Consider the following 27901-nt stretch of genomic DNA (forward strand, 5'->3'; position numbering starts at 1 on the left):
GCTGCCAGTGGAACTTTTTGCTGTATTGATCCCCGGAGGGCTTTCCAAAGCCAATGTCTCGTTCCTATTTCTGCCTCAGTGATTTCCTCTCTATTAATAAGACAACTGCTTTCAACTCTGATGAGGTTTCCAGCTGGAAAGTAAAGCTTCTTTGAAACAATTACTGCTTGGAATCTGAAACATTGCTAGATCTAGCTTGGCACTGACTGCATCAGCCTTCCCCAACTTGGTGTCCTCCACGTACCTTGGACGACAACTCCCATCAGTCCTAGCCTGCATGGATCTATGATGCTGGGGCTGATGGGAATTGTAGTTTAAAACCTATGGAGGGCCCCAGGTTAGGGGAGGCCAGATTATGTTATATCGCTGGGCCTCACCTACCATGTAAGATGTGGGAATAGCCCCCAGCTTTGATGATAACTTCAACAGCAAAATGGAACCTCTCTCTTCAGAGGCAGTCTGTGTTTCTGAAGTCCGGGCATCAGAAGCAAAAGCCTGGAAAGGAGGTCATTTTCATATCATGCTGGAGGGCTTCCTGGTGGTGTGGAGTATGGTCCAAAGGATCTACACTCAATTTGAGTCTCAGATAGTTCCCCTGACATAAAAATAGCTGGCAGGGAAGCTAACTCCACCAGGGAGAGATTATCTGCCTGGATGTTTGTCAATAAGGTACATGAGAATGACAAGGGTGGAAAAGGGTGTGACCTTTGGCTGCTGATATTGGGTATCTACCTGGACAGTTTCCTCATTTACTTTTGCACAAGAGAATCCAATTACATGTCAATACCCTTTCCCCAACCCTCTGAGGGATAGTTAACCCAAGATTGATTACACTACAGAACTTGAGAACTTGATGAGATGTTCCCAGTCAGGCATCTTGGGCTTCACAATGGATCTGAGCCAGACCACCTGACCTAATGAATTTACAAGTAGAGACTGTTGCAGAATAGCTGCAGGAAGGGTGGGGAACATCCAGCCCATGGGCCAAATATGACCCTCCAGTCTCCTCTAGCTGGCTCTCAGGATTCCCTCCAAACGACATCCCCTCCCCCTGGGTTACACTCTGTCCCTGTTCTGCACCCTCCTAGAATGCCTTTCCTTGATGGGGATGTGGCCTCCGTGAAGTGCAATAATGCCTTCTGCATGTGTGATTGTTGTTAATTATTATTACTATTAATTTCATTTTTCACCCACCCTTCATTCTAAGATCCCAGGGCAGTTTACAATAATTTAAAGAATTTAGATCAGGTAAAAGAAGTTACAGGCACAGAAACAGAGGCTGTCCTGAAAACACACCTGTCAGGTGTCAAAGGCTAGAGTAAATAGGTGCCTCTTCAGCATCCCCCAAAAGCCGTAAAGTGAAGGTGCCAGATGCACCTCTGTGGGGAGAAGGGAGTTTTACAACTTAGGGGCTGCCACAGAGAATGTTCTCTCCCGGGCCAACACCCTCTTAACTTCTGAGGATGGTTGAACTACCAAGAAGGCCTTCTCTGTTGATCTTAACTTCTAAGAGAATTTCTCCGGAAGGAGGCAGTCTCTCAGATATTTGTTGCCAAAGTTATTTAGAGCATAAAGCACTAATGTGAACACTTTGAATAGGGCCCAGAGCTCAGGGGGTTGCATAACCAGTTGGAGGATGGAGAGATGTGTGTGAAGGGGAGGGGAAGGATGTTAATAACTTTTGACTTTTGCTTGACTGCAATGTGGCCAAGTGTGCAAAGATAACAGCCGTTTCTGTTGCTCTGCCTGATTTTGTTGCTAGCTCAGATCACCACTGGTTGTCTAGGCTGTCCTTATCAATCACCAGGAGGCTGTCCTTATCAATCACCTATTTCCAGGCTAGGACTGGACTTGAAAACCTATACTGGTCCCCTCTAGATGGTTTGGACTACAACTCCCATGGGGGGGGCACCAGGTTGGCAAAACCTCCTGTGCCTCACCTTGAGCTCCATGATGACCGTCATAAATGAATGTCAGTGCAGGCCCCCTTCGGACTGAATGTGGGGGGTGCTCACAGAACAGGGTGGCAGTCACACCGGTGGGACTTGTGCCTGAGGATGTCCCACTCAGTTTTGACCCAGGGCTCTGAGGCCTTCCACCCTGATGCCCTCTGTGACATCCACATTCTGTTTCCTGAGCTGACCATAGGGAAGCAGGACAGGCAGGCATCAGGATACACCTCACCCCTGTGGATGCCAAGAGTACTTTGTTATCTCTCCGAGGGCAACAGAATTGTTTTGTGACAAGGGTGCCATTCTTGGGACCCTTTAAATCTGGCTGTGCCAAGCGACAGCCCCCCCTCCATCAGGGCGCTGTTGCTGCTGCCATTCTCCTCCTCCTTCTCCTCCTCCTCTGCTGGAGCTCTCCAAAGTGCCTCTCTGCCTTCATTCCCCATCTACGAGTTCATGCTCTGGTCCAGGGTGAGCCTGGCGTTGAAAGTTGGCTGACTCCACAGGTGAGGGAGCGAGGAGGGGGGGGGGAGGGAGGGGATCCGGTGTCTGCTAAGGCGGGGAGTGGGGGGGGAAGCTTTGGTACATCTTTTGGCGAAGGTTCTCCCCACCCTCCGCACTTCTCCTGTTTGGGAAGTGAGGGTCGCCTTCCTTCCTCCCTCCCTCCCTCCCTCCCTCCCTCCCTCCCTCCTCGCCTCCTTCCTTCCCAAGGCCAGCGCTGCGCCTTCATCCCGCCGCCGGCGCGGCGCTTCCCACCCACTGCCGGGGCTCCCGCGGGGTTCGGGGAGCCGATGCGGCGGTCGGAAGGAGGGAGGGAGGCTGCGGCTACTGCGGCGACGGCTCTGCGGGGCGAGGAGCTTCACCTGCGGCTCTGCCTGGCGTAGCCTCTTCTCTCCATTCACTGCTGCTGCTGGCGCTGTCCGCGGGCGGCGGTGCTGAAGTGCGGCGGCGGCAGCAGCTTTGCAGGCGCTTCACCTGCGGCGGCGGTTGTGCCTGGCGGCGCCTCTGCTACTATTACTGCTGCTGCTCCGGGCGCTGTCCGAGGGATGTGGTGCTGAAGTGCGGCGGCGGCAGTCGCCTCCAGCTCAGGAGCTTCCCCAGGCGTGGGGCGGGGGGGGGGGGAGAAGATATAAAGACGCGTCCCCCCCACCTCCTCCTCCTCCTCCTCCTCTCTACCCCCTCCCTCCCGGCTTCCTCCTCCTCCTGGCGGCTTAAGAGATGCTGGTCCGCTGAGCGGCGGCGGCGCCGACCATGAGTTCCTCCTCGGTGCGCAAGAGCGAGTCCAAGACGTCCTTACTGCGGGCGGGCGGCGGCGGGAGCGGCAGGCGGGCGCCCAGCGAGCCGCAGCCGCGCAGCTCCGGGGGACGCACGGAAGGCAGCCCCGAGCCCAGCGCCAGGAGGCCCCTGTGCCACCCAGGAGCCGGCGCCACAGTCTCCTCCAACGGCAGCTTGAGAAGGCACCAGCAGCAACAGAATCGCCTGGGGGAGCCCGACGAGGCGGAGGCGGCTCCGCGGAGACGCGGGAGCGGCCGGGCGCGCGGCTCCTCTCGGAGTGCCAGCCAGGAGGCGGAGAGCGACGGGGTAGCAACGGCGGGTCGGGGGCAGGACTTGGGCGGCAAACGAGCCAGCCGAGAGTCCCTCCAGCTGCCCGACGGAGCGTCCCCCAAAGGCACCTCCGGCGGCAGCGGAGGCGGCGGCAGCAGCAAGAGCTCCGCCGCCTCCAAACCTGGCGCGGAAGTCGACCCACTCTTCCACCAGCTCCACCCCATCCTCAGCTCCGTCTTTGGCCAGGTAAGGGGCCCTTCGTCCCTCCTCTAACTCTGCTGCCCCCTTCTTGCCACTCCTCTCTTTCCTGCGCTTCCTTCTGGGACGGGATGCGGGGTTGGGGAGGAGAGAGCTCGGAAACTTCTGGCTGGAAATGCGCTGCTTCGGGGCTGCCTGGCAGGAAACTCCAGCGGAGCTATGCTGGGAGGGAAGTACGGGGGCGAGAGGGCGCGAAAACTGACGTTGGAGCTGCTTCTCTTCCTCCTCCCTGCAAAGCCCCAACTCCAAATTCTCCTGGAGTCCTCCCTCTGCACCTTTCCCCAGGTTCTCAGGAGGAAGCAACCGCCGGGTCAGAAGCGTGCGTGCGCGGGAGCACCGGTAAAGTGATGCAAGGCAACCGCCGGGTCAGAGGTTTGCGCGTGAGAGAGCACCGGTAAAGTGAGGCAGGGCTAAGCAGCTAGTCCTCAGGAGTCGCCAGGGAAAGGAAGTGGGTCGGGCAGACATTGGCAGGGATCAACAAGCCACCTAAAGCAATCCCCGTGGAAAAGAAGCTGGTGAAGAGCAAAAGAGAACGCAGCAAGTGGGAAGGGGTCGTGCTCAGCGGTTTGGTGTGTGTATGTGTGCGAATTGTGCCTGAGCGCACCCCTGTGTGTTGGGTATCGCCCCGAAGCTTTGGGGTCAAGTGAACCTGTCTTTCTGAGTGAGAGGAGAGACACCGCTTATGCTTCAGTCCTGTTGCTGGGGCGGGCTGAAGGTTGGAGAGACTGTAAGTGCAAAGACGGTGAATTAGTGAAACAGTTAAAAATAATACATTTAAAAATATGCAATAGACACTTTAAGCAAACCTAAGGATGGGTTGCCTATCCCTTTATTTGTCTTTTGAGCTCCTGTAGCTGACCTTCGAATATTGGGTTTGATTTTAACACTGCTCTGTTCACGTCCACTGGTGACCATTTTCACATAGATGCACCTTGAAGGTGAGAAAACCTCCCTTGCTTCTTTTTTCTGGGTGTTCCACTTGTGAAAACTGTCTCAGGATCAAGTCTGGGTTGGATGCCAACGGCATAGGATGACACCTATGCATGACCACAAGCTATGCAAGGCTTCACCAACCTGGTGCTCCTCAGATGTTTTGGATGACAACTCCCATGAGCCCCAGCCAGTATGGAAATACTGATGGGAGTTGTAGTCCTAAACATCTGGAGGATACCCCGTTGGCAAAGTAAGAGGAGGCTCAGTTCAAAAGGAAGGTCTCCTGCACAAGTCCCATTGAAATGAAAAGGGGATGCTTGTGCAAGAGAACCTCAGCAACTTCCATCTCTATCTCATTCTCTGCCATCTTTTAATAGTGCTCATAATCTTCTCCCTGCAGGTGGCCCCTGTATCTTTCCACCCAGAAAGGTTTGACATTTAAGTTTACGGGAGTGACAAATGCCAATTCCAGTCATTTAACTGACCCTTTTTTAAAATGCATTTTTATTTTGATGCGTCAGCCAAATAAAAGAGCACCAGAATTAGACATGGTGGAGAGAGCGGGACAGGGAGTGTTTGCTTCAGTTGCTAAGTTGTGCTCTGGGTCCAATCCCACACTGCCACTCACAAAACATTTGGTTGATAACAGCTCTCTCTGCATGAGTATTTTTTTAAAAGTCCTTTTTATCCAGGTCTGAAATCTTCAGACAGTCAGGATTTTAAACTGAGCAGGATGTGTAGAATGGTTTGTTTGTTTGTTTGTTTGTTTGTTGTTAGATTTATTTATTGTTAGATTTCTTTCAAGGAGGTCAGGGTGACATACACTGTTCTCCTCCTCTCCATTTTATCCTCCTAACAACCCTGTGAGATAGGTTAGGCTGGCTCTTGATGCTGTTGTGTCAAGTTGATGACACAGCAAGTGTTCTTGCTGGGAATGAATCCTTCCTATCTGATGGAGAGGCTAAAGAGAGAGGGGTTGTGTAACCTGTCCCTTTATGCAGCCTATCTGTAGGGATGGAGCAGGAACGGGGAAGAAAGACCACCCCATAAGATGCTGCCTCCCAGAAGTATTCTAGCAAGCTCTTCACCAACTGGCTGCTCTTCAGATGTTTTGGACTACAACCTCCATCAGCCCCAGCCAGCACAGCTGGGAGTTGTAGTCTGAAACATCTGGAAGTCCTTAGGTTGGCAAAGGCAGGTCCAAATTAAATTCCTGAAAACTCTGAAAAAGAGGGAGGTGGAAGGAGGAGTTAATTTCTTTCCTTCACAATAAGGAAGAAAATTTATTTTACTGTTTGTTTGTTTATCTATCACATTTATATCCCATGTTTTCTCCAAGGAGCTCAAGGGTTCTCTTCCTCCCCAACATATCCTCACAACAACTCCATGAGTTAGATTAGGCTGAGAGATGGTGAATGGCCCAGGGTCACCCTGGGAGTTTGCTGGCTGCGTGGGGATCTGAACCCTGGTCTTCCAGGTCCTAGTTTAACAATGTAACCAGTATGCCACCACTGGCTCCCCTCTGGGGAGAGAGAGAAGCATTAACACCCCCAACTGTTCTGCTCAGGCTTCATACAACCTCTGCCGCCAACCTATCTCAATCTTGGTGGGGCTACAGTGTGTAACTTGTAACCAACCAGTCCTGAATCGGTGCTCTTCAGACATTTTGGACTACAGCTCCCATCAGCCCCAGACAACACACTGTCCTAGCACAAGTAGTCCATGAAACCAAAGTGAGGATTTTTGAAATGCAAGGAGAGAGGGATTTGGCTCTCCAACGATGCATTGTATCACAAGCCCAACCTGTATTTCTCATGCAGCTGGGGACTGGGAAGAGGAGATGACAGACTAGGAGCTGGGGGTGTCTCCAGGGAGATGCAGAGTAAGTGCATCTAAAGCTCTGTGTGACACAGTTTGTCTTCTTTGGGGAAGCACCTCATACATTAGATTGGCATGTGTGCGCAGTAATGTCTGCAGGAGCAGTTTTCCCAATCTATGTGCTCTCCTTGAAGTGTGCTCTTGGGAGTACCAGTTAGTGGAAAGGCAGGACACCATTTTTTCAGACAAACTAGGGGGAAATGTATCTTGATGGCAGAGCATCTGTGCATGCAGAACATCCCAGGTTTAATCCCTGGCATCCCTGGCATATCTAGGTAGGGTTTTAGTGGCGAGATTCTGGAGGCAAGCAACTGGGGAGGCTGTTCAGACCTTACTTGTGGACTTCCCAAGAGCATAAGACCACCAGAAGGGTATGCTGGATCAGGCCAGTGGCCCATCTACCCAGTGCCGGATTTAGGGTTGTGTAAGCTGTTCCCCCGCACAGAGCACTGAGCCAAAGAGATACAAAATTGAGAAGATCCATTTGGGGGCACCAAATGTTGGCCTCGCACAGGGCACCGTATTACGAAATATTACCAAAGTCTGTCCCTAATCTAGTCCAGCATCCTGTTCTACCATTGGCCAACCAGATGCCCCCAAAGGAAAGCCTAGGAGGTGAACCTGAGCGCAACAGCCCTCTCCCCTCTGTGGTTTTCAGCAACTGGTGTTCAGAAGCATTACTGCCTCTGACAGTGAAGGCAGAACATAACCATCAAGGTTTATAGCCATTTGGAGCCTTATCCTCCTTATGTTTATCACTAAGCAAAGTTAAAAAAAAACAAAACAGAATCATTTTTTAAAAAACAGAGGGGAAGGTGATCAGGGTCCTAGGAGAAAACACCCAGGGCTCAAGTTTTCTGGGCAACCCCCTAGTAACCCTAACACAGGAGGGACCCGCAGGTCATGATGGCAGAACTAGAGCGAGTAGGGTGCTTAACTGTCCATCCGCATGCACTTCCCCCATACACAGAGTTATGGAAATGTGAAATGGTTGCCTGGAGGAGTCTGTGGAGAGGAGTACTGAGCACCTCAGGGGGCGCCTTAATGATCAGGATTGCAGAGTGCCAGTCTCCTCTTATTACATGTGTTATGTCACGGAGAGAAACCATACCAGCTGGCAAACTGGTCCCCCTCCCTGCGTCAGTCTTGTAGGAAGATAGAAAACTGTCTTATATCAAGAACTGAGTACTGGTTCACTCAGCTCAGTAATGCCTTGTCTACATAAGAGGTGGGGAACCTGTGACCCTCCAGGTATTGCTAGACTCCCATCCGCTCCAGTCAGCATAGCTTTTTTGTTTCGTTTCACTAGATTGAAATACTGCTTGGTTGTAAGAAGTCCTCAAAGCACTTTACAAAGAGAACAAAACAATGAAATTGTTAGTAAAAAATAATAATTCAAAACATTCAAAAATAATTAAAATCAGTGATAAGCTAAAAACCAGGTTAAAGCACATGTCAACATTCTACATCTTTTGGATAAGCTTTGACTAAACAAAAAATTGTCTAAACAAAAATGCTTTTAGCAGGTACAGAAAGAGTACAGTGAAGGCACCTGCCTGGTGTCAATAGGCAGGGAGTTCCAAAGGGTAAGCGCTGCCATATGAAATGATGGAGTTCTTACAAATGCAAAATGTGTATCATATGGCACCCATAGTAATGCTCATTCTGCTGATTAAAGTGGATGAGAGGGCACATGTGGGGCAAGGTTATCTCATAGGTAAACTGGTCCCAAGTTGTTAAGTGTCTTGAACTTGGCCTGGTAACAAATCAGCAACCAGTGTGGATCGCTGAGCACAGATGTTATATGTTGACAGGGTCTCCTGACAGCAGTCGTGCTGCAGCATTCTGCACTAACTGCAGCTTCCAGATCAAATGCAAATGAAGCCCCACTTAGAGCACATTGCAGTACAGTAGAACCTCGGGCTACATACTGTCCTCCTTATGAACGCTTCAGGTAACGAGCTCCGCTAACCCAAAAGTAGATGCTCCTGGTTGCGAACTTTGCCCCAGGATGCAAGCAGAAGTCATGCGCCGATGGCGTGGTGGCAGCAGGAGGCCCCATTAGCGAAAGCGTGCCTCATGTTAAAAATGGTTTCGGATTAAGAATGGCCCTCTGGAAAGAATTAAGTTCGTAACTAGAGGTACCACTGTAATCTAATCTTGACGTAACCAGTACATGAACTACTATGGCCAAGCCTTCCCAGTCCAGGAACAGCTGTAGCTGCCATACCAGTTGCAGCTGGTAAAAGGCACTTCTAGCCACTGAGGCTACCTGGGCCTTCAATAACAAAGATAGGTCCAGAATCACCCCCAGACTCTGAACCTTCTCCTTCAGACATAGGCAATTGACCAATTTCTCAGACACAGGAACCACACATCCACAGTGTCCCCATCTCGCCAAGATTCAAGCTCATCTTGTTTTTCCTTATCCATCTAACCACTGCATCCAGGCACTGGTCCAGAGGGCTGCACAGCCTCTCCCAGTTCAGATGTTATGGAGAAATAGAGCCGAGTGTCATCAGCATACTGATGGCACCTTGCCCCAAGATGCCTAATGACCACTCCCAGTGGCTTCACATAGATTTTAAATAGCATTGGAGATAAGATAGTGCTATGTGGCACCCCATTAACGTAACTACCCAGGGGCTGAGGAGCACTCACCTAATACTACTCTCTTGATTTTGTCCTGGAGTTAGGATTGGAACCACTGTAACTCTGATTTCCTCCACATGGATATTGAGGTCACTCGGGACAATCATCCTGAAATCCAACAATACCCCAGAGACTACCTTGGACAGCCCAATCAGGGATGCTGCTGGGCAACAGGGCAATCAATAGACCAGGAGCATACCCAAGCAGTCTCTCTAAGACCCTCTAAGTCAGCCTTTCTCAACCTGTGGGTCCCCAGATGTTGTTGAACTACAACTCCCATCACCTCTAGCTAGCAAGGCCAAAGCTCAGGGATGATGGGTGTTGTAGTCCAACAACATCTGGGGACCCACAGGTTGAGAACCGCTGCTCTAAGTCCAAGATCAAGAAGTTTTCTGGCAAAAGAGTTGGTGGTTATATGGACAATAGCAAGCCACACCCTCACCTTTGAACCCCTAGTCTAGACTGGTGGATGAACATGGTGTTAATTATGGACTCATCCATCAGGGATGAGGGGATCTGTAGTCTAGCAACATCGGGATGGCTACAGGTTCCTAATATTTGGACTATAGTGACCAGCAGCCCTTCAGATAGGGCGTGTCTCCTAGCCCTACATGAGGATTGAACCTAGGGGTCTTCTGTATGCAGAGCAGATGCTGTGCCCCTGATCATGCAGATGACTCTTAGTGAGCAAAATGGGTGGTTTCTTCCTTTCTATAAAAGCTCTGCAGAAAAGAACTCCTTGAAGCACACATAAGTCCTGCTACTCTTACCATCAAAATACATCACAGCCCGATAGTGTACCTCTCCCCATCTGAGGAGAGGAGGGAGCCCAGCTCGTCCTGTTAGTTCTGCAACAGTATGTACAGCCATCAAGCAGAACACCCCAAGCTGGAGGGGTGACTTCACACAGTGTGCTATTGGAGCAGGAGGAAGTGTCCCTGAGCTGGAGAAGAGGGCGTCCCAAGGAGAAAAGAAGAGGCTCACAGTGCAGGCAACAGGAGACAGAGCGAGGCATCTCATCAGTGCTGCAGTGGTTGTCTCAATAATGGGCTTTCTGAGACGCTTGGCCAAGCTGACAGTCCTGGCACAGCTCTCTCTCTCTCTCTCTCTCTTTGCAGTGGAGCAATACCAGGGGGGAGGTGTGTGGGGGAAACAGATGCTCTGTCATTGTGCCTGAGTACCAGCCGCAGTGTCGCATTAGGCTAATGACAGGTTAGGATGTGGGTGTGGTGGAGCATAATTGCTTAATATTAGCAAAGGGCCTTGGTGGAGGTGGACCCAGATGCTGGCATTATGATATGTGAGACATGCACAGCAAGCTGAAGTGGCCCTCACAGGAGCTAAAGTGAAGCTGCTGGTTCCCAGATTTGGGGTGTATCAGGAGATGGGCCAATCTGACAGATGGGGTGGGTGCAATCCACTGGGAAATGTCTGTCACAGGCTCCGCTTTGGAGGCCTAGGCAGCAATGTTCTGAATACCAGTTTGCTGGAATCTGCAGGAGGGGAGAATGCTCTTGTCCATGAGTCCTGCTAGGGGGCTTTTGAATAGGGGCATCTGGTTGGCCACCATAAGAACAAGATTCTGTTTTTCTTTTATAGTAATTTTTATTAACAATTTTTTGTTTAAATCACAATGCCAATAAAACAATACAATATAACATCTCTTAACATAGATCTTTTCACTTCTTTGGACTCCCTCGCATCTCCCGCTCCTGCGTTCCTGTTTATAAAATTTTATTCAACAAATTTATCCGCTTATTTCTAATCTTAATATCTAATTTTCCAATGTTACATCTTCCAAATTTTTATCTTTTCTTAAATTTAGCTTATCTTCATAATTCACTTCGTCTAACTCAATGGTGCCAAGTTGTTTATACTCTAGCATCCTTCTTAACATTCATACAATTTGCAATATTTTTGTAAATAAATCTTGAATTTCTTCCAATCTTCTTCCACCGTCTCATCTCCCAGGTCTCGGATTCTGCCAGTCATCTCAGCCAGTTCCATGTAGTCTATCAGTTGCATCTGCCATTCTTCCAGTGTGGGTAGGTCTTGGGTTTTCCAATGCCTGGCGACAAGTATCCTTGCTGCTGTTGTTGCATACATAAAAAATGTTCGGTCCTTCTTTAGCACATTCTGGCCAACAATACCCAAAAGGAAGGCCTCTGGTTTCTTAGGGAAGGTATACTTAAGTACCTTTTTCAACTCATTATATATCATTTCCCAGAAAGCCTTCACTCTAGGGCAAGTCCACCAGAGGTGAAAGAATGTTCCTTCATTTTCTTTACATTTCCAACATTTGTTATCAGACAAGTGGTATATTTTTGCAAGTTTGACTGGGGTCATATACCATCTATATATCATTTTCATAACATTTTCTTTCAAAGCATTACATGTAGTAAACTTCAGCCCAGTAGTCCACAACCTCTCCCAGTCCTCAAACATAATGTTGTATCCAATGTCCTGTGCCCACTTTATCATAGCCGATTTAACCGTTTCATCTTGTGTATTCCACTTCAACAGCAAGTTATACATTTTTGAAAGTACCTTAGTCTTAGGCTCTAACAGTTCCGTTTCTAGCTTCGATTTTTCCACCTGGAATCGTAGCTTTTTATCAAGTTTAAAAACTTCTTTAATCTGAGCATAATGTAACCAATCTCGCACTTTGTCTTTCATTTTCTCCTGACTCTGCAATTTCCAATTATCTCCATCTTTTTCTAATATTTCCCAATACTTCGGCCATTTGGCCTCCATATTGAGTCTTTTCCAGGCCTTAGCTTCCAACATAAGAACAAGATTCTGGACTAGATGGGCCATTTGCTTGATCCTAATTTGTACTTTCTGAAATACCGTAATACACAAATCGAAACACAGCCACCCTTTAAAACCTTCACTTTTCCACATTTCACAGTGCAGTTCTCCAGCCAAGTGATGTGCACAAAAATGCATATACTGGCATAAAGTATGCATATAATTGCATATATTAGGGTAAATTATATTAAAAAATGCATTATATCCTGGGAAGCTACTTTGAAAATGTGTATATTAGGAGAAATTGAAACTAAAATGCTGGTGAATTTTCATGAGCAACTTAAAAAATAAATAAATCTCAAGCTGGTGTGGATATGTGGAGAACTGAATCTAAGATTTAAAAATAAGCACGTTGGAGACACCAAAATTGACAAATTTGTTGATTCCCAGCACCAAGGTCCAAAGGGGGCACTTCCTGTGGACAGCTGAATTGCCAGCTATTGTGGTGATTTTGTTTTATAGAAATTTGTTTGTTTGTTTGTTTATAAAATATATGATATGATAAAATATATGATAAAATATATGATAAGATAGTATATGAAATCTGTTTACAGCACTAAAAACATAAAACCATAGAGTTAAAAACATACACCAATTAATTATTATGGAAGGCTATATTCTTAATTGTAATTTAAAAAGGGCCAAGGAGGTGGGGGCCTGACTACTTTTTATCACTTGATTTAGGAGGGGAAGTTTTTGATAGCAGATTTTGGAATTCAAAATAACTATCTTTTGTCAGTAGAAATCAAAATTGAATTAGGAGTATTTCTTTTCTGTATAAATAAATATCTACCTCCCTCCTACTAATAGTATGTCACTGACCAACAATGTTTAGTCAGGTTGAATATCCCTACTAGAGCAGATCTACCATAAATTCCTCACAGCGTTTGTCCTTACAGTATTTGTGGAGATTTTAATGCCTCAGTTGGAGCAACTGCAGAGAGTCTCTTGGTACTTTTCCGCTTAAAAGATATTTTCCTAACCTCACATTGTTCTTTGGACAAGATGATGCACGCACAGAGCCTGAAACTGTTGCAATTTGTATTCCAACATAATTTATATGTTCTTCACGGGAGTCCTCTAGACATATCTAAGGGTCAATATACTTATTTGAACAAGCATGCTGGAAGTGCTTTCAGTCACATTATAGTCTCTCCTTCATTATTCACTTTTGTAGGGGATGGGGGTGGCGCTGTGGTCTAAACCGCTGAGCCTCTTGGGCTTGCCAGTTTTGGAAGGTTGACGGTTTGAATCCCAGTGATGGAGTAAGCTCCCATTGCTCTGTCCCAGCTCCTGTCAACTTAGCAGTTCAAAAGCATGCCAATGCAAGTAGATAAATAGGTACCACTGCAGTGGGAAGGTAAATGGCGTTTTCGTGCACTTTGGCACTTGTCATGGTCCTCCGTGCACCAGAAGCAGTGTAGTCCTGCTGGCCACATGACCCGGAAATCTGTCTGTGGACAAACGCCGGCTCCCTCGGCCTGAAAGCGAGATGAGCACCGCAACCCCATAGTTGCCTTTGACTGGACTTAACCCTCCAGGGGTCCTTTACCTTTACCTTTACCTTTTTATTCACTTTTGTGAACACTTTTGAAGTGCTAGAACAAACAGAAAGCAACTACTTTCCAATATCAGTGATCCTATGTCCTTTAAGAGAAAACATACTAACTACCAAATCCTCAAGAGGGTGTTGAGAAATACAGGACATGACAAACTTGAGCCAACTTTTTGTGAGCAAATCTCCAAATCTTGTTGATGTCTTCCAGCAAATTGTCACAGAACCCAGGCCCTATTTGATAGCTTATACAATTAATAACAACACAGAGACAACACTCCTTGACTGGTTTGATGGTCAATGCAAAACGGCTAAGAAAGTTCTGGCTAAAGTAATTAGGGATTCGCATAAGAATTCATCAGAGGCTTCCACAGAAAATATGATCAAACGTAGATCAAAAGAAAGGAAGCTGAATATACAAAAACCCAGTGGCAGGAACTGGGACTAGCAGTAATGGAAAATAAGGAAGACAAATTCTGGGAACTGGTGGCCCAGAGTTTAAATGAATTGAATTAGGATCATCACAAGAAGCGTCAATTCCTGCCTTTGATTGTGTTAAATGTTTCTCCAACATATTTAGTGGCCAATATTTGGCCACCTCATGAGAAGAGAAGACTCCCTGGAAAAGACCCTGATGTTGGGAAAGATTGAGGGCATAAGGAGAAGGAGACGACAGAGAACGAGATGGTTAGACAGTGTTCTGGAAGCTACAAACATGAGTTTGACCAAGCTGGAAGACAGGAGTACCTGGTGTGCTCTGGTCCATGGAGTCACGTAGAGTTGGACACGACTAAGCAACAACAACAAAATCTACTGGCAGAATCCGAGACCAAGGTGAAGAGTCGGTGGAAGAAGATTGGAAAAAATTTAAAGTTTATTTACAGAAACATTGCAAAATTAAGGAATGTTAGAAGGTTGTTGGGATGAAGTAATGTGGTTTTAGCAGAAATGATATAAAGGATTAGGTTAAAATTGATTTATTAATTGGTGAAAGATGAGAATTACAGTATATTAAGATAAATTATTAGGATAAAAACAAAGCTGGAAAGGATTTGCTGAAACATCTAACTGAACTAGAATACAAAAAAGGGAGGTGTGAGGAGGTCAAGGAAATAAGTAAAGGAAAGAAAGTTATGTAAAGGTCTGATCTGTTTTTTTTAATTGTTTGTTTGTATTTCCTATGTCTTTTTTATTTTTATTTTTTATTGTTCCTTTTTGTAATCTTCAAAATTTGAATAAATATTATATATATAAAACAACAACAACAACAAAATCTAGGCAGACATATGTACCAGCAGTGGTTAAGGATTTCTCAGACCTACCTGATTGGCAACCAGTCTCCTGTAATGAGATAAAGGCCATTTTCAAATAATGCTCCTGGAGAAGATATTCTTCCACCTGAGCTCTATAAAGAATACATGGAATCATGAAAGTCTCTCCTGGCTGGTTTCTTTACCACCATAAACAACACAGGCCAAATGCCCTCTGGGAGGAAATTGAGTATTATTTTTCTGATTTATAAGAAAGGAGATAGGAAGAATCCAGAAAACTATCAGCCAACTAGCTGGTTAGACACCTCCTCAAAGCTATGGGCATGGTATCTCCTTCAAAATTATCAGACTAGTTGCAAAATAACAACATTGTTCGTGAAGAACAAGTGGGATTCAGAGGAGGGCACAGCATCAATGATCGATGTTTTACTCTTAACCATAAGGAAATATACTAAGAGCATTAAGAATTATCCTTATGTAGCCTTTATTGAGTTTTCTGCAGCATTCAACTACTAATTGAAACAGACAGGGAGAAATTTCGAATTGCTAACATTGACTGCAGAACTCTGCTATTCATCCACAAACTATACAGCAATACAAAAAAGAGGTTTAAATGATAGTATGACTGATGCTTTTAAAATGTCATAAGGAGTGAAGCAAGGTTGCATTCTGGCTCCCACTCTTTTTAACTTTTATAGCAATGATTTGGTGTAATATTTAGCCAATACAAGCTCCACCTCTCCAGTAATTAGGAACAGAAAGGTCTCCTTATCGATGTATGCAGATGAATTAGTGCTCCTCTCTCTTTCTTGATTGGACCTTAAAAATCTCGTGAGGGGTGTTTAGCACATTCTGTAAACAGGAAAGCCTATCTATAAATTACTCTTAAGACCAAGATTATGATTTTTGGCAAAGACAGTCCTAGGTATAAATGATGTTTTAGATCAGCGAGCTATTGAACAAACTTACTCATTTAGATACCTGGGTGTACACTTTAGTGAAAGCCTTTCTTGGAAGTGTAATATGGAAGCAGTGAAAGTTAAAGCACAGAAAACCATGGGGCATTGATGAAATTCTTTTACAATAAAGGAGGGCAGCTGATTGAACCTTCCCTAAAGATATTTGATAGGAAAGAGCTTATTCAAATGCTCTAAGGTTTTGCAGTCTGGGGCTCTGATTTGAACTCCAGTAAAGTTTCGGAAACTGTACAGAATACAGTGGTACCTTGGGTTAAGTACTTAATTCGTTCCGGAGGTCCGTACTTAACCTGAAACTGTTCTTAACCTGAAGCACCACTTTAGCTAATGGGGCCTCCTGCTGCTGCCACGCCACCAGAGCCCGATTTCTGTTCTTATCCTGAAGCAAAGTTCTTAACCTGAAGCACTATTTCTGGGTTAGCGGAGTGTGTAACCTGAAGCGTTTGTAACCTGAAGCGTATGTAACCCGAGGTACCACTGTATATTATATCTAACTAACTAACTATACTCTACCATCAGGAATATCAGAAGCTTTCTTCATACATAATCCTCGTGGCCAGCAATTAACGCAAGAGCAGACAGTGTTCCTTTAAAGTATATTTTAAAAATTGCTACTATGCCTATTGAGAGTTTTCCTGTGCTGTATGGACTTGGGTGATAACCAGCTCTGGAAAGCAGCTTGTCAAGGTGTTTTAGAAATGAGCTCTGCTTTGACATTGAATAAGTGTCAATTAAGGAATTGGCTTTTCTGGACAGAATCCTGGAGGGACCTACAACTAAACTGGAAACACCAGATTTCCCCCTTGGTATCCACTTTTGAGAAGAGAGCATTTTAGAGCTTGTTATATGACCAAACTCTGACCAGTTTCCTTAAGAACTGCATTTATTGCACAGCGTTTCCAAGTGATGACCACTGCATTCTTGGAAGGCTGCTACAGCAAGGTCCCATAAGCAGGCAGCCTTTGTATTTGTGGTCAACCGCAGGTGGAAGACTTCACTCATTATCTGTTAGCCTTAAATAGAGACCCCAGAGATTGCTTTCTGAAACCTTTGCGCACACAAGGAAGCAGGCACAGCCCGGAAGAAATGGTTCAATTTCTTTGAGTGGCAACAATAGCTTTGTAACACACAAGAGTGGCCCTCTATTATTGGCTGCAAAAAAACAAAACAAAAATGCAGGCAAAACAAAACTACCATGGCAAAAGGAGTTAGATAAAAAATAATAATACGTTGATGTGGTGATTCAGAGATTTAATTTGACATCAAGCTGGATTTGAGTTTGTTGGTGTCTCTGATAACTTCTCTCTCTTACACCATGGATGTTGGCAAATTGCATTTTAAAAAGGCAAAATAGTACGGTGGTACCTCGGGTTACATATGCTTCAGGTTACATACGCTTCAGGTTACATACGCCGCTATCCCAGAAATAGTGCTTCAGGTTAAGAACTTTGCTTCAGGATGAGAACAGAAATCGTGCTCCAGCGGTGTGGCAGCAGCAGGAGGCCCCATTAGCTAAAGTGGTGCTTCAGGTTAAGTACAGTTTCAGGTTAAGAATGGACCTCCGGAACGAATTAAGTACTTAACCAGAGGTACCACTGTATTAGAATTGGAGCTGTCAGAGATGCACAAGGGAAACTGTGTTTTAATGCTCAGAATCTTAGCAAAGTATTTTTTTATATTTTGCCTGTATGTTCTGAATTATTTATTATTTATTATTTTATTATTATTTATAAATATTATTTATTTATTATTTTATTAAGTATTGCTTAATACAAGTTTGTCATGGCCTTTGTCTCAAGAACAATAAACTTATGAACTGAACTTAGTATTCATAATTGCCTGCCCAGGCCTGGCAGAATAGAAAAGTTTTAATTGCTATGTAAACAAGGATGTGGCTTCAATAATTGTCAAAGATGGTTAAATGGTAAAAGCCATGCCTATGAAGATGACTTTGCTCACTACATTTCCGACATCCCTCATCAGGATCACAGAACTTCATAAAAATGCCAGATGCAGAGAGCGCTTGACGTCTCTGGAAAAAGGGGATGTGTGTGTGTCTGTGTGTGTGTAAATAATTAATTCCTTTGCAAATGAGGAATTCCAGTGTGGTTTGAGCAGACTGCTTTATGTCTCCCCAAAATCTCTTTGAAGCCAGGGACCTTTTAAAAAACACACACACAATGCACAGCGTGATGTGAAGCCAGCCTGTTGGTCATAACATCAACAGCTGCTCCAGATGGACTGGAAGTGCTATTGGCTGCTGACGCCAGACCCTTGCAGAAAGTGCTCCAGTGTTCTGCAAAGAATCAAATGTGCTTCAATCTGCCTTTGGGGTCAGATTGCACTTCCCAGCAGCAGCAGTGTGGGGGATCTTTGCTATGCCATTGCCGTAACATTGAGAAGAAGAAAAACTCTGTCATGACTCTCAGATTTGGCCCCTTTGCGGAAGATTCAGGCGGCAATGAAACAAGGCTGCTGTATTCAGAGGATGATCCTCAGTGCTTCCCCCTTGGTTCCCCTGACCTGAGGAGGGAGCTATTCTGCCTTTCTCAGACTTGGAGATATTTCCACACCCGCTATGGTGCAGAGGTCAGCCCACAGTTGAACTATGGAACTCGCTCACACAGGAGGTAATGATGGCCACCAACTTAGGTAGCCTTAAAAGAGGATTAGACAAATTCATGGTGGACAAGGCTATCAGTGGCTACTAGCCACAATGGCTATGCTCTGCCTCCACAGTTGGAGGCAGTAATGTTTCTGAATATCAGTTGCTGGAAACCACAGGATAGGAGGGGACTCTAGTGCCCAGGTCCTGCTTGCAGAGTTCCCTTTAGCTTATCTGCTTGGCCAGTGGGAGAACAGGATACCTGAACTAGATGGATCATCGGCTGGATCTAGAAGGCTCTTCTTATGTCTGCAGAAACAGATAAGGTCTCCTACACATGGCACAAACAGCTCCCCAAGGAAGTGGGTCATAGGAATGTAAACCTTACACAATGTCAAAGGCCTACTCCATCCAGTTCAAATTGCCTACAACGACTAGCAGCAGCGATCAAGGATTTCAGGCTGGGTGTCTCCTAGCCCGACCTAGAGCCAATGGGCACTGAACCTGAGGCCTTCATGTAAAACAGGTGCTGTGCTATAGGAATCTGCCTTAAACTGAGTCAGACCTTTAGTCCATCTAGCTCAGGATTGCCTACAGTGATTGGCAGGGGGCATTCCCAGCCCTACCTGGGGATTGAACCTGGGACCTTCTGCATCCAAAGCAGACGCCGTACCACTGATCAATGAGCCTTCTTCTTGAGGTCAGATGCGGCACAGGGCTTGCTAGCCTACTAAGTCATCTGATGGAATGTTTCCTTGAATTCTATTTATTTATTCATTTAGAAACATTTACAAACCACTTAATATTTAAAAAGCACAACACAAAAAGTATAAACATAGAATTAAAAATACAGTATAAAACCACTAGAACATGTGTAAAACCATATAAATGGGGTTTTTTTGTCTGCCTGGATGGAGGAAAGGGAGGTGCTCTGTGTGTGTGTGTGTGTGTGTGTGTGAGAGAGAGAGAGAGAGAGAGAGAGAGAGAGAGAACTAGCTTACTGTACAAAGGTAAAATTTGCATCAGTTACTCCACCCACTTTTGCCTCTGACCCCCCACCACTGGCATGTGGCCCCCTGGGAGGTTGCCTAGGAGTGAATGTGGCCCTTGGGCTGAAAAAGGTTCCTCAGCCCTGTTCTACACTGACTGGCATCAGCTCTCCAGGGTTTCAAGCAAACACCCTTTCACAACCCTACTTGGAGATGCAGAGGACAGAGGGATGGAGCCTGAGACCTTTTGCATGCAAACAAGATGTTCTTCTACTGAGCTGGGACCCTTCCCCAAAAGGCTTGTTTTAAAGACTAGCAAGTTTATTACAGCATCAGCATTTTGTGGACCAGAGCCCACTTTGTCAGAGGCATGACATAGGGAGTGCAGATGTTCAGATTCTTTGATAAGGGGGGTGGACCGATCAGACAGCCTCGGAAGGCAAGGAATGGTGGCCAATGAGTCACATTCTCCAGGCAGAGCTCAGACCAGATTGGAAAGAACGGAGTGACCCAGCCCAGGTAGCAGCGGCTGGGTCGCAATAAATCAGCAGAGCAAGGAAACACAAAACAACGGGAGCATTAAAACCTGAAGTAGGACAGCATTTTCCTCTAGTGAGCCATGAAATATGGATTCCATAGTAGCAAATGTGCTGATACGATACGATATGATACGATACGATACGATACGATACAATACAATAATCTTTATTGTCATTGTCTCCATAGAACCCTCATCACCCTGAATTACAGCTCCCATAATTATTTGGGGGAAGCCATGCTTGTCTAAAGTGGTATCATAGTGCTTTAAATATATGGTGTGAATGTGGCTTTAGCTGGTTTCACCAGTCATTGACTCTGCCTCTGTCTGCCATTGGCTCTGGCTCCATCTACTGTTGGACTCCATGCCTTCTGCTCTACCAGGGCACTGGCCGCCACAGGCTGACGCACTGAAGTCCCAGAATAAACTATCAGTTGCCCCTTTTGGCATCCTCAGAGGCACTGGTCCTTAATAGATCTCCCAAGCCTTCTTGTCCTCCTGGACTGCACTGCCTCCCTCTCTGATTGCTTATTCACAACCTTACCAAGATGCACTGAATCTACCAGAAATCACTGGTGGCTGTGTGGCTCATTGGCAGAGCACATGTTATGCGTGCAGAAGGGTCCAGGTTTTATTCCCAGTTACTCCAGTTAGCAGGGCTGGGAAATACCTGCCTGCATGAACTCCGGGAAGCCAGTCAGATCAGACAGTCCTGAGGTAGACTGACCAATGATTTGGTGGAAGGCAGTTTCCTATGTTTATGGGTGACTCAGGAAGCCTGAGTGTCTCAGTGAGTGTCTGCTGGCCACTACAGGTGCAACTGGCCTCATGGCTTGGAAATTTGATTTTATCACTCCAGTTCTACATAATTTGCAGAAAGCTAGAGATCTGGGTACCTTGGGAGCTGCATTTTCCTTGCACCCTCTGATTGACATCTGAGGCCCGGCTTCAAATCCCTCAGCAGGCAAGGGTGGTGTCAACTATGGGCAGAGCTTTTTCTGCTGCAGCTCCTACCCTATGGGATGCTTTCCCAGGTGAGGTCTGTCGGGCCCCATTGCCACTGAGAAACTTTCAGTTAATTGTGTCATTTTTTTCTGGTTCAGTTCAGTGTTATTTTCGTGCTGCTGCAATTTGTTAAACAGGTTGGATAGTGTTAACTTAAATAGGAGCCTTGGAGCTGCAATGTGTTGACATCTCAGTGCATATCTTGTCCTCATATTTTCTCTCTCTCTTTTTTTGGCAAAGAAATAAAAAGGAAGCAATTGCTTTCTTCTGTAAAGCTTCTGATTTTGTTTTAAAACATCTATGTTTTTTATGTATAATATGATGAGTGAAATAAAAAAAATAAAATTAAAGCCTAGGTGGAGCTTAAAAACATTTTTAAGGGGTTATGTTTGTTTTGCTTGGTTTATTATTATGTGTGTCAGTTAGCTGCCATGAGTCTCTTCGGGAAAATAGGGTAGAAAAACTGAAATAAAATAACCAAAGGCACACTGTTACGGAAGAGAGTGCGTGGTGGCGGCGGTGGCAGCTGAATTTGGCTTCTACAAGCCTGTTACAAGATACACACAGAGGTTTCTTCTGCTACATGATCTCCAGACCTGAGAAGGTAGCCAAACTGAGACCCGGAGCAAACCCCTTTGTAATTAGTTCAGATTCTCAGCTACTGCTTAAAATGACTCATACGGCTAGAGGCCTTGCTGCTGCTCCTCCTCATGTTCTGTGCACACATTTCTACAAGTCAGGATCTGAGCATTTGCTTCCGTCAGCCACCATCCATTTCTCTCATCCTTATGGGCACCAGTTCAGAGGAAGCACTCACACCAGCAATGCCATGGTGGCACTGACCATTCCAGATCTGCCTTCAGGGACTCATGTGCCCCAGAGGTCTGAGGGTCTGCTATCTCTCCCTCTTTCTCTTTTGCCCTTCTCTCTTCTCCCAGGCTCATTTTCTTGTCGGTGCTGTGATAAGATAGGAAATCACTTACGTGAAGTAGGAAAGGAAACGCCATCTCAGGCCGGCAAATGCTGTGGGTGGATGTGGCTCCGTCGTAGAGCACGTGGCCTGCAGCTCCAGTTACAAATGTTGGGAGATGTAGGAGAGGCAAGAGGAAGGACTTCTTGAGACGGTGCATAGCTCAGTTGTGGAATTTGCTTAAAGAGGAGGCAGTGATGGCCACAAACTTGGATGGCTTTAAAAGAGGGTTAGACAAATTCATCTTGATAGCTACTAGCCATTGTTCTACCTCTACTGTGAGAGCCACTAAATGCCTCCGAAGCCACAGGAGGGGAGAGTGCTGGTGAGCTCAGGTCCTGCTTATAGGCTTCCTATTGAGGTGTTTAGTTTGCCACTGTGAGAAAACGATGCTGGATTAGATGGGCCATTAGCCTGATCTGGCAGGCTCTTCTCGTGTTCTTATACAAGGTTCTCAGGCTCTAGGAACTTGGACTCAAACTTTTTTGGCAGCCCCATATATAAATATTCAGCCACTTAGTTCTGGCTTCATGGTGTATGCATGGCTTTGGGTTCCAGGGTCAATTACAGATGGCTCTCAATTTCAAGTATAGAGCTGGGAGAAAGCAAGGGGAAGAGCCATAGCTCAGTGGTAGAGCATCTGTTCTGCGTGCAGAAGGTCCCTGGTTCAGTCCCTGGTGTCTCCAGATAGGACTGGGAAAGACACCTGTCTGAAACCCTGGATAGCTGCTGCCAGTCAGTGTAGAGAAAATGGACCCCAGTGTTCTTACTTGGTATAAGGCAGCTTTGTAGGTTTCTGTGATACAGAAAGAATCCCCAAAGATAGAAAGTCTAATTTTGTTGAGTAATCCTCAGCTTTTCAGCAGATTCATGAACTGATTAAATTCACATCAATTTGCACATTTAAACACCCATATAGGCTCTGTTTTCAACTACTAGAGGATTTGTGAGATAAATGATGATGTTGTATAAGCAAAAGCTGCCGTGTATTACTGGAGGGGAAGGGCATCCTTCATACTGGCATATTCTATTCCCTTTCACCAAAACCCAAAGAGCCCCCAAATGCAAACCCTTAGCTTACGTCACCCTCAGCCACTACCAATTAATCAACAAAAAAATTAAGTTGATTAACCTGCTGGTGAAACTGTTCAAAGCCTAGTGTGAAATGTTGGTTTTGTGTCCCCCCCTTACAGTGTGTGTGTGTGTGTGAGAGAGAGAGGGGGGGGGGGAAATGAATCCCCCAAATGTTGGAGGGGTAGGGTCATTCCACACCTGTCCGTATCTGTGTGATGCAGGCCCTGATCAAGGAGAGAATTTTTGCCAAACCTCTCAAGAAGCCCTGCACTGGTGGTGGATGTGTTCTGTTCATGTGTTTTCTTGCACTCAATTTGCTCAGGCCCTTCTTAGTGCCTCTAAGTGGATTGCGCTCCTCCCAGCTGTCTTCTCTGGGCATCGAAATGCTCAGTGTTTGAGGGGATAGAACGGAGCACTGTGGCAGTCTCTGAGCACTGAGGGCAAAGGTAGAAACTGACTTCTTGTGGGGGCTTCTTTGTTCTTCATCCTCCCTCCAATGAGTCAAACCAGATTCCTCCTCCTCCTCCTCCTCCTATCCTGAGTGGTGGGAGGGATCAGAACTTTAATCTGATGTAGATTATATCCATCCACCCACTCCCTCCTTCTCTTCCTCTTTCTTTCCGTTCCTCACTCCTTCCCTCTCTGCTGCTGCTCCCCTCCTTTCCTTTCCCTTCCCGCTTCATCTCTTCAAAGAAGTGAGCAGAAAGTTAACAAGCAGAAAGAAAGAGAGAGAGGGAGGGAAGGAAGGAAGGAAGGAAGAAGATGAATGAGTGAAGGAAGGGAAGACGAAGAGAGCTCTCAGAACAGAGGCGCCCTGACACTTGTGCCCAGTGGAGCTCTAGATTTGACTGCTGCCGCCTCTCTCCCTTTGCTCCTAAGGACTGCCTTTCATGGAACCAATTGCCCGCTTCCCTTTCTAAGCCTGTCTCCCGGAAAGGCAGCTTCAGCATATTATGGGCAACTGTGTGAAGTCTCCACTGAGAAACCTCTCAAAAAAGGTACGTTTCCCCCCACTGCTTAGATGTGCGCTGCTTGGGTCGCCATCCCAGCATCTTTGGGACAGGTTGACCACTTGGTGTCGCTTAAACAGGTAGGGAGGGTTGGTGGGAAGCAGGTGGAGATGTGTCTCCCAAACTCCCCGCCTAAACTTTGTCATCGGTCGGGCAGCGCAGAGGCTGAGAACAGTCACTTGTGGGTGTTTGTGTGCATGAAAGCATGATCCCATCCATGTGCAGTTGTGTGTCGACACAGAGGTATGTGCAGTTGTGGGCATATGTTTGCAAAACATGGGGCATGAGGCACTAGGAAGCACTCCAGCACAAGCTGCATATAAATGATCAGGAGATGCTCCTCTTGGTATAGGTGCCATTAATTGCCTTGAGAATTGTGCAGGAGATCCTCTCGGGATTGTTGTACCCAGTGCCTTTTTTTCTGGGGGGACGCATACCCCTAAACGTTTTGTGAATCTAAGTTTGGCCTCATTGAGGAACAGTATTTCAATATTAGTAGGAAAATGAGAGTATCCCTAAACATTTTTTTAGAAAAAAAGCACTGGTTGTGCCCCTTGTTGGTTGATTACAAGTGTGTTCATGTTTCTGTACCTAAACATACTAGCACACATGTTTTGTACAAAGCTACCAACTGAAACATCTTTCTATGGGTGTAGGTGCACTTGTGGCTTTGTGCATAGATGTGCAGAGTGCAAATTCATTAGCGCATATTCTTCATTAGGGACACAACTAAAGGGTGTCTAGTTTGCGGTGCATTTTGTGTTATCGCAGTCAGGCTGTTTGAGCCACAAGTGCATATCCTGGCTAGGTTGTCCCCCTTGCTTCCATGAGGGTCTGTGATCTGTCATCCCTGTTGAAACAAAGATTTTAGTGTATTGCTAGCAGCTACTGCACTCTGGGACAGGGGAAGATGTGACTTCCTTCCCAAATCCCCCTCTGCCCTTCCCCAGTTTTCTGTTGGGGGGTGGGTCCAGCCGCTGTTTCTTCAGCCCCACCTTCTGCATTAATGTAGGTCAGCCCTTCCGGCAGTTATGTGCCGGTCCTCATTTACCCTGGAAGAATCACTTCCATGGTAAACAACAATGACCTTTAAAGCATGAAATGGACTGGATTTTGCATCATTTAGGGTGCACATTTTCCTATGTGCTGCTTCACACCCCCTTTTCTCTGAGGCCTTGTCCTGTCTCCTCCATCCATGAGGGTAAGTTGCTGGGCCTTTTCTGGGATAGCTTGTACCCTTTGGAATTATTTGTTGGGGGAAAGCCATAACGTTAATTTCAGCACACTGTCGATGCTTTTTTAAAAACGCATTTTTGAGTAGTTAATCTTAACTGGCTGTTGATGCTGCTGTTAAGTTCTGTGTTTATAACTCGGCTGAGGGTTTCAGTGGGTGTTTTCGTCTATAGCGAAGTGTTTGGATTTTAGCTGCGTGATCAGTTGTGCTCAAGGTTCTTCCCCCCCCCCCCCCATACATTCTTATTGAATCTTCCTGTGATTTTCTGCTGTAATCACTTCAAGTAACTTTTGGCAGAGAATGTAACAAATAGGCTTTATAAATAAAACTAGCAATACAGCAGAGCACCCACATAGCATTTACTGATTCCCCGCTTCCCCTTCCATTTCTATGCTCTGGCAAAAAGGTATATTCGTGGAAATAAGTAACACACACACCCCGCGACTGAACTGTGAATGGAGTTCAACCTGGAAGGTGGGCACACATTTGCCCAATAACACAACCAGGCACTTCCAACTTGTTGTGGCATCAGTGGCAGTGCGTGAACAGTAGCCATCTGTTAGTAATTGGATGATGCTGGTGATACAGGGAAGGGCTGTAGCTCTATGGCAGAGCAGCCAATTTGCATGCAGAAAGTCCCAGGTTCAATTCCTGGCAGCATCTCTAGGTAGGGCCAGGAAAGGTTCCCTGCCTAAAAACCCTAGAGAGCCATTGGTGCCACCCAGTGAGGACAATACTGATCTCTGTATAAAGCAGCTTCCTGTGTTCTTAATGACAAGTGGAGCAAGGGATTATTGAAACAGAAGGAATAAGTGAAGTGAGCCCACCCTGTAAGCAGATGCAGATATTTGCACAGGTTCAAAAGGGTATGAGTTTGTGGGATTGTGCAGATGGTGCTTGGGATGAACGTCTGTGCTCCTCTGCATGTATCTGTGCGCACATTGATCCAGTTATGCACAGTGATGTAGCCACACTTATGGACAGATGCTCACATCTATGCCCCACACCTATCTATGTGGGATGGCCTTCTCCTCTATGAACACATGTCTGTCCTGGCATGTGTTTAAGTTTCCCCCACATATGTGCTCCTGGTGTGTAAATGTCTGTGTTTCAGATCCCTCCCTCTCCCAGGTGGTTTGTGTGAGTGTTGGCATTCAGCCAGTGGACTGCTTTATGTTGAAGTGCTCAGAATAGTTTGTGGACACAGCAGCAGCAGCAGCAGCAGCAGTAGCAGTGTAGCGGTAACATGCGTGGCTGTTGAGCTGGCAATGGAGCTGATTCTCCACCATTGCAAACTTCAAAATAAACTTCTGGGCAAAATGCTTCCTAAATTTGCTTGCTGAGAGTCCTAGCAAATGGATATTGAACAGACTCACAAGACTTAATTGATAGATTAATCAAAGTAAAGTTTTAGTTGACTGACTGGTTGATGGAGCCAATTTTTACTAATGGTTGAAATGTTTTTGTTCAGGGCAGGCATGTCTTCCTAGATAACAAAAAAATAGAAGCAAACTATCCCATGTTCCAGTGAACAGAGCCTTTGTTTTGACATGCCGTGTGCTGTCTTGTGCTTCCTTTAGTATCTCCAAAAGGCACCCCTGGTACTATCCAAATGTATTTAACCCATTAATTATTTGTGGGGCAGGTCAGATGTAAACTGCTGACATCCTACTGGCCAGATACATCTTACTAATAGTTTTCTGAACCTCTGACATAAGATTCTAAGGTCAGGGCTGATGAAATTCTCTTTCCAGAAGTTTCAAGCCAATGAAAGGAGGAAGTGCTCTCTTAATGGTAGGGCCAGCCCTCTGCCTAATGGTAGGGTCAACTGAAACTCAAGTTATCCCACCAATGCCTATGATGAAATAACTTTTGCATTGTTTCGAGAGCCTGTTTTGGGTTTCAACAGAGACAACATATAAACACACACACACCTGTCTGTTCGGCATGGAGCACAATGCCATCCATGCTTCCCTCTCTGGAAAACTTTGTTCTCTGTCCCATGTAGCAAACAGAGGGACATCCCTTCTGCTGTGTGGTCTTCATGAGGACACTTCTGTACCGAGCCGTGTACATTGCTTTCTGTCACATATGTGTTGTTGTTGTGGATTCTGGCCTAGATGCTATTCTTGCGCCGTGATGCCAATAGCATCATACCTTGGCAGATTGACTCAGGGCTGTGTGGTTTTGTTTAAAAAAAGAAAAATGCCAGCTCCCATCAAGCTGGATATGTGTGTCGTGCAACAAACACACGTGGCCTCTAAACACAGCCGTGCATGCAAATCTGTGAGCATCTGTGTCCGTGTTCTCAGCCCTGCCAAAAGGAGGGTGCAATGCTTTGCAGCACTGCCTTTTTTTAATTTTTGGAAGGAGATTGGCCAAAGCTGCCAGCAGCACCATGAAGAAACAAGCTCCCTTTCTCTGTCTCCCATGAAAACAACGATGGGGTTGTTAATGTTTACTGCGTACGATCCAAAGGTCCCTGTGAAGGGAAGACGGCTAGCTTTTTATAGCTGCATGAGAATGTCAGGATGAAACGTTTCTGCCAGAGCCCAGGCCGATGCATTGCTATATAAGGCAGCCGTTGCTTCTCCAGTGGGGCCAGGAACTCTCAAGACCAGATTCCACTCCGGGCCCCCAGAATGCT

The 27901-nt window shown here is 46.1% G+C and overlaps 1 protein-coding gene across 9 annotated transcripts in view; it reads left to right on the forward strand.

The window, feature by feature from the left end:
• Positions 1–27901, forward strand: part of CABP1 (calcium binding protein 1) — a 77640-nt gene that overhangs the window by 32254 nt on the left and 17485 nt on the right. The window contains exons 1-2 of one of the 9 annotated variants that reach the window (XM_081842038.1): positions 2364–2455; positions 23890–24008. The exons of 1 other annotated variant lie outside the window; for it this stretch is intronic. In XM_081842038.1, the coding sequence (XP_081698164.1) occupies positions 23964–24008 (45 nt within the window). In that variant the 5' untranslated portion in view covers positions 2364–2455; positions 23890–23963. Of the gene's footprint in view, positions 1–2352; positions 2456–2625; positions 3741–23889; positions 24009–24839; positions 25222–27901 lie in introns of those variants that run through there. 7 more of the 9 variants (XM_081842039.1, XM_081842037.1, XM_081842042.1 and 4 more) reach the window with 7 other exon arrangements.

Source organism: Podarcis erhardii, assembly GCF_964252035.2.
Source record: "Podarcis erhardii genome assembly, chromosome: 15".
Classification (NCBI taxonomy): Eukaryota; Metazoa; Chordata; class Lepidosauria; order Squamata; family Lacertidae; genus Podarcis; species Podarcis erhardii.